The sequence below is a fragment of the Haliotis rufescens genome, unplaced genomic scaffold, assembly GCF_023055435.1.
Source record: "Haliotis rufescens isolate VD_foot unplaced genomic scaffold, xgHalRufe1.0.p SCAF_13, whole genome shotgun sequence".
NCBI lineage: Eukaryota > Metazoa > Mollusca > Gastropoda > Lepetellida > Haliotidae > Haliotis > Haliotis rufescens.
Genome location: NW_025963813.1, coordinates 2416388 through 2423245, shown reverse-complemented (window position 1 = coordinate 2423245; position 6858 = coordinate 2416388). Strand labels below are relative to the sequence as shown.

The 6858-nt window shown below is 40.0% G+C and overlaps 1 protein-coding gene across 1 annotated transcript; it reads left to right on the top strand.

The window, feature by feature from the left end:
• The first annotated feature begins 2606 nt into the window (after positions 1 to 2606).
• On the top strand, positions 2607 to 4209 carry LOC124115450. Its single transcript, XM_046476456.2, has 3 exons — positions 2607 to 2681; positions 3406 to 3761; positions 4133 to 4209. The coding sequence occupies exons 2-3, from the start codon at positions 3445 to 3447 to the stop codon at positions 4191 to 4193; spliced, it is 378 nt and encodes a 125-aa protein (XP_046332412.2). The 5' UTR covers positions 2607 to 2681; positions 3406 to 3444; the 3' UTR covers positions 4194 to 4209.
• Positions 4210 to 6858: the final 2649 nt, after the last annotated feature.

The following is a 6858-nucleotide window of genomic DNA, read 5'->3' as shown; positions in this document are numbered from 1 at the left end:
TGCCCTAATGTCATTTATTACTTGCCCGTGAAGAGATCACCCGTTTAATAAACATACAGCTTTATTACACATTGTGTAATACCAAAACGCGTGCTTATGTACTCTCGGAACACGTTTCACGAACAAATATTGAAAGCTCTCAACATCCCTTGGCGTATTCAACGACATTGTGTGTGGATATGATAGATCACTGGGAGGAGCTTATGCACACTCGATGACCCCAGCAACCTTGTTGCTAGGCTGACGTCACATGGCATTGTTTCGCCGATGGATCTTGCAACAAAATTCAACAAATAACGTCATCGGGTATTGTGACGTCATTGTAAACTTTGAGCTGCAAGGCCCCGTTGCACAAGGCGATCGTACTCTAGCGCAACGAGAGTCTTTAGTCTAAGTTAAATTATGTGAGTTGTGATAGCCTTAGCACTACCATAATTTTGTGGGACGAACGCCTGAATTCTAAAGGTGGACCATTGTATGATATTAAATTCATACGTTTCAACTTTTGACGTGTTTGAAGTATTATTCTGTTAAACTCAATTGGATTATGCCATGGATCGTGTAGGTGTCAGCCTATTTACACTCAACAGTATAATTCTAAAAACATTATAAATGACAAGTAATAAATAAAAACTCGTAAATAGTTGTGGTATCTGACTCGCTTTCGCTCGTCAGATACCAGAACTATTCACTCGTTTCATAAAATTGGTATTACACGGGAGCTCGTTTAGTATTCTATATATCACTTCACGAGATAACAGGGCATTGTTTCCGTCATCGGATGGCATTGTTGACGCCATTCGAATCTTATTGTGACGTGGGGTCGGAATGACGTCACACTAGAAACGACGTCATAGCTGAAGATTGTTGACGTCTTTCGACAAATTGTTGTTCCGCTTCTGTTGCGACTTGCCGTCCTTATATGTAAACACTAAATTTCGTCTCTGTATGTAGACATCTTCTTCGGTAATTAATTGAAAATTATATTCACTATAAACACTATGTTTACGACGCTCGCTTTTTAGAGTACGGAGCTCCTTTAAAATATCGTCTTTCATGGCCGAAAGTTCAGTATTTGCATATGGACCAGGACTGGTTTCTAAGTTACTACAGCATTGAATATTATTTCTTGCCAATACAATAGTGTAGAGTAGACCCATCGTAGCCGATAGCCTACCTAAATGCAGTATGACCATTTCTAGGACGGACTGTATCCGTCAACATGGCCGATTTGACTCGTGTTATAGCCGGTGTTATAGCCGGCTTTAGGCAGCTTGAAACCGCCTAATATTGAGATCTGTCAGCGGTGTGTTACTAGCTGGGTAACTGTGCAGTTTATTACTAACATAGACCACGGAAAGGGTGTTGTTGAGTCAAACATGACACTGTCTAGCAACACTGGCACTTCCTGTGTTTGGACCAGACACTTCTGGGTCCAGTTTCCTCGTTTACCTGAGTCAGACTCAGGTAACATTCAATTGATAACATTACATATGTACGCTTTTCTGAGCTTTTAATTCTGAAAATAACATAATGAAATTAAAGCCTTTTACATCTTTAAACATAAAATAGAGACACATGTTTGGAAAAAACATCTACATAAAATTTCTCTATGTTCCCAACTGCCATAAAAACAAACAGAATTGTGTATTATTTCGCGGAAGAGAGGGGGGGGGGGGGGGGGGGGGGGGCGGGGGTGATAGAAAGGGGGGCGTTTTAAAGTAAAAACAGGCATACCATTTCTTTATTTTAACAAGAGGTAAGTTGTTTATGTAGAGAGAATAAAACTAGAAGTAATTATTATTAGTAACTTCGGATTCCTGACTTTCAACTGGAGGAAAACTGTTGGACAACGATAACGCCCTCTGTGATTTGTTCTCCAACTTCCCTGTGCATGTTCCACTTATAAAACAGTCTGTGTACATATGACGTAATACTAGTATATGATACCTCGAACAGCGATTATTCTCGGGTACTGGCGTTATATATTTAACACCACAATTATTAGAAAAAGGGAGCCGCATTGCTTTTGTGACAAACAATATATGTATTTCAGAATCCCCGTGAAGAATACCTGTTCTAAAGCAAAATTATATTTTAAGGTAATTTCTCTACCTCAAGGCACTTATAACTGAGTCTTCATTTGTCCTTTTCGTATTAATACGATATTTAGATTTAGATATTCTTGTTTTTTTGTTTACTACAACGAATGTCATCATATAAAGATTTAAATAACTCGCACGTCACATAAAATATCTAATCGACCAGCAAATTCATATCACCCAAATTCATATCAGCGGTTGTCGGATCACGTGATATATATGAGATAATTTGTTATGTTTCCACAGTCTACATGTTCAGGACATATACGAAATGAAAGAACGCCCCTATCGTGTATACGTTACGATCCTGCATAAGTGGTCGCCACATGGTGGGCTCTGAGCCCAGGAGGCAGAAGGGACACCACAACATGCGAGGATTAACTCCATAACGCCGTTCTAAGTGACTAACACCATGGGTGTCTTGTTTGTTTTGGAAAAAAATCACCATGATTTGCTAAAAAAAAATTGTCAGAAACTATAAAAGATAATCTGAGACTGAAGTGTGACATCAGTACCGACTCCTTCAACAAGTCAATAACAAGATGAAGAACATTACAGTGATACTGTGTCTTGCACTTGGTGAGTGAATGGGCTCTGTTATACTGGTAATATTGTTTCTTTCGATTCTAACTTCAGTGGATACATATACAATGACGTATAGTACAGCACTTTTACATACATCTACAATACACGTGTACCGGGGCACGGGTGGCCCTGTCGTCTGAGGCGCCGCAATTCGTTGTTCAGAGATGCGCTCATTCGACGAGCCAGAATTCCGTCATATTGTTAATTTCAGTGGACGCGTATTTTTTAAATACAATGACAAGTTCTATATACATCCATTATCCGTGTCCCGTCATATCGTTATCGTGAGTTCGAATCCCAGATTCGCCCTGAATATGTCAACACCACACCCGTGCTCGTTGCTTTCGCCAGTATTGTAGGTAAATGTCTAAAACCAGTATTACTTCGGGCTTTCTTCCCACATGGAGCTGACACGATGTGACATGACTGAATACTGTTGAAGAAGCGTAGTTAAACCAAACTCACTCACTCATCATAAAGCGTTATAATCCGACTGAGAATAAAGCATATGCTGTGACAGTTTCCAGTAATATCCTTCGGATAATCTGGCAGCGAATATCGCCTTTTAAGAATTTGTATAATTGTAAACTTGTATATTTTCTACCTACAAGGAGGTGTGGAACAGTGTCGAGGATTCAACTGAAGTTATTTATCGGAGTGAATTACGTAAACAAGGCTAATGTAAACAGCTAGACCTATAAACAATACGTTATTTTAGTTGCAGTTGTCTTCGTGACTCTCAGTGAAGGTCACGGGCATGGCCACGGTCACGGTCATGGACATGGTCACGGTCATGGGCATGGTCACGGACATGGTCACGGGCATGGTCATGGACATGGTCACGGACATGGTCACGGACATGGTCACGGTCACGGACACGGTCATGGACATGGTCACGGGCATGGTCACGGACATGGTCACGGACATGGTCACGGTCACGGACACGGTCATGGACATGGTCACGGACATGGTCACGGGCATGGTCACGGACATGGTCATGGACACGGACATGGTCACGGACATGGTCACGGTCATGGTCACGGACACGGTCACCACGGCTGAAACAAGGAAAAGGTATTGAAGACTTATCGACACACATCAGTAACAATACAAAATGTCTTACATAGCAAAATGTATGATTCCGTGATAGGATTTGTCCCTAGTAACCTGTCCTTGTCGCAATGGATCGGATGGTCAGGCTCGGTGACTTGTCTGATTGAGTGTCGTCGTGGGGGACGAGGTGGGGGCTGCTCATAATATCAACCACCGATTTATCTGACTCCATTGCCGTGATTTACCTGGCATATATTGCTGGCTGTGGCGTAATTACTTACTCATAATGTGCTGTTATGTTTTTGCTATGAGATATAGATATACAGATACGTAACTTGATACGTTGATAAGACCTTATAATAATGCTGATAATTTGTTGTTGTTTTTTTCAGACTAGGCGTGAAGATTTGGCTGAAATCTTTTGGGAGACTATGGGAATTCTTTCTGAAATAAAATATAATAAGATTCAGAAGAGTGTCTTTTTTCGTTGATGAAAACATAATTTATACACAGCGTTTCCACACATGCAACACAAAACCTGCTGAGCGTGCGCTTTTCTGTCCCGTACAACTCTCTGTATAACAATGTAATTTACATTGATGCACGACGTGTATGCATTTTTAATCTCTCGAGGATGATGGATAGCACAATGGAAAGGGGTACAGCCAGGTTTGACTCCCTCCATCGTACAGTACCGAAATATTTGTAAGGTGCCTCTTAGTCACTTCTTCAGTCTCACGTCCATTTGGAACCATCCTCGAGTATCCAGTGTTTTATATCTCCATTTTGTTACGATAGAGATATAATGCACTGTATACAGGACAATGGCCTGGAACTTACAGGTATAGAGTGTCGGAGTTCTGTTTAATATTCCTGCTTAATGTCGACTGCCTGTGCATAAAGAAGACTGGGACAGACAAACGAGTCGTAGCTAGCATGGGTACGATGATACACAATCTGCCAAGTCACACATTTTAACCACCCGATCATTACTACAACACATAATCAGGGCGAATCCAGAGCGAGTATCACGGGTTTCTCTTCACAACTCTTCACAGCGTTTGGAGGCGCATAAGACGACCCGGTTACCAGTGAACTCCTGCGTATGCCTCAGTCATAATGCTTGCGTTGTCAGCACCATGATCGTTGTCGTGGTCGATGTCATGTTCCTTGTCGTTGGCCTGGTCGTTATCGTTGTCGTTGTCGTGGTCGTGATTTTCGCCAAAGAGGTTACGTCTTCGACCTACGTCACGGCGGACTTTCCTCCAATGAATATTAAACTGACACGCCCTTATAACTGAAATATTGTTCAAAGCAGGTCCACTCATTCCGCACAAACAATATACATGGCACTGTCGATCGATAATCAATGCTGTTCCATCTCTTATTTATCATGTTGATAAGGAGGCCAAACATAGACGATAAACACTCATTCACTCACTCACTCATCCATTGGCACGAAAAACATGTCTGAATAATCGAACAAACTTGTGGTTCTACAGCGGCAGAAGTGCAAGATGTTCCGACCGACTTACGAGTCGATGAGGGTAACATTGTAGGTTTTCTGTATGCAAAGGAGGAAAATAAACATTGCTATGTGCATCATTACACAGCTGAGTAACACATGACAAATGTGACAATTTCAATAAGCATGTCGTGAAAGCCACCATGGTTATCTTGTGAAACTGTACTGACGAGTCGCCGATCCGACAGTTCAGGGCAGAAATAAATGTAGTTTATTTAAAGTTTTACGACAGACGAAAGGCGGAATACTAAGAGACAACAAGCGGTAGGCGGGCAGAATAGGAGAGGACGATGTTGAAGTAAAGACTCAAGATTGTTTGATTGATAGTGTGACGTGGATGTGTGTACTATAGTCCTCGCAACTTGAAATAGAATCACGAAATATGGCGATGATTCAGTAACGAAGATAGCTGCATGTGTGCTTATACATAAAGTGAAAACAAACTCTTCCGCCGATAAGGAATATTAGTTACGGTAATGACAAAAATACAAAGTGAGCTTTTCAAGAAATATCTATTTAGCTAGCGATAAACATGACCATTGAGTTTTGATCACGTGGTTACAATCCGGGTATGAATCGGCTGTCAGTTTCTTTTTCTTCAGAATGTTATAAATTGAGGTGTTTCCAAAATAGAAAGGGGGCGAAACAAGGATGCCCTCTGTTACCAATTCTATTTATTTTATGCGCTGAAGTAATTAATAATAAAGTTCACAAACAGGCAGATATTAACGACATATCTGTAAATGGTTCAGAGATTAAAGGAATACCTTTTTGCTGATAATCATGTTGTGACGGCTGAATCAAGTCGTTCTGTGGGAAGTACATTGAAGTTTTATATTCTAAGGTGTAAATATTACTTTTAGCAAACCATAGTATATGTCAGTGAATTTTAATAGTGATTTTAATTCCCCTTTAAATATTATACAAATATAAAAATGCAAGTTTCTTGTGAGTGTTGTGGACCAGGGTGCTCTACAGAATGACAAGGGCAATGTGGAAGGTCATGAACGATCGATGACATGGTTGAACAAACATTATACGAAATGTGGTAGAACTTCAGTCAACAAAGCTGAAGGTGTGTCTAGAATTTTAAATACAATGTCACTTAAAAGGGCTTCATTGAAAAGCATTTATAGAATATTATTTGAATTTCTCTTGAATGTTAAAACAGAAAAATGGCAAAGTAAATGTATTACAAAGTATGAGAAGTGGATGTTTAATTGATGAATATGTCTGCCAAGAATGGTTGGTTAATTACGTATGTTAAGAGAAATTGTGGTTGGAATGTATTTAATAACAAACTGAATAAGATAGGCACTTTGACTGTCGTTATTTCATTGAAACACTTTCCAAGCTTAAAGTTTCACAACCAATATGTTTTAAGCGGATTTAGAATACTGGACAGAAGTATGGGGGAATTAGATATCAATATATTTCATAATATTATCTGGAGCAACTGTAAGACTCTTGTCAATACTGAAGAGAATTCTATAGGATAACCGGAAGAATGTTGGTATTATTTTTGTGAGCGATCAATTAGCAGAAGCAAGAAGCAGGACATTTCACTTTTACATATTTCGAGGCAAGTACACT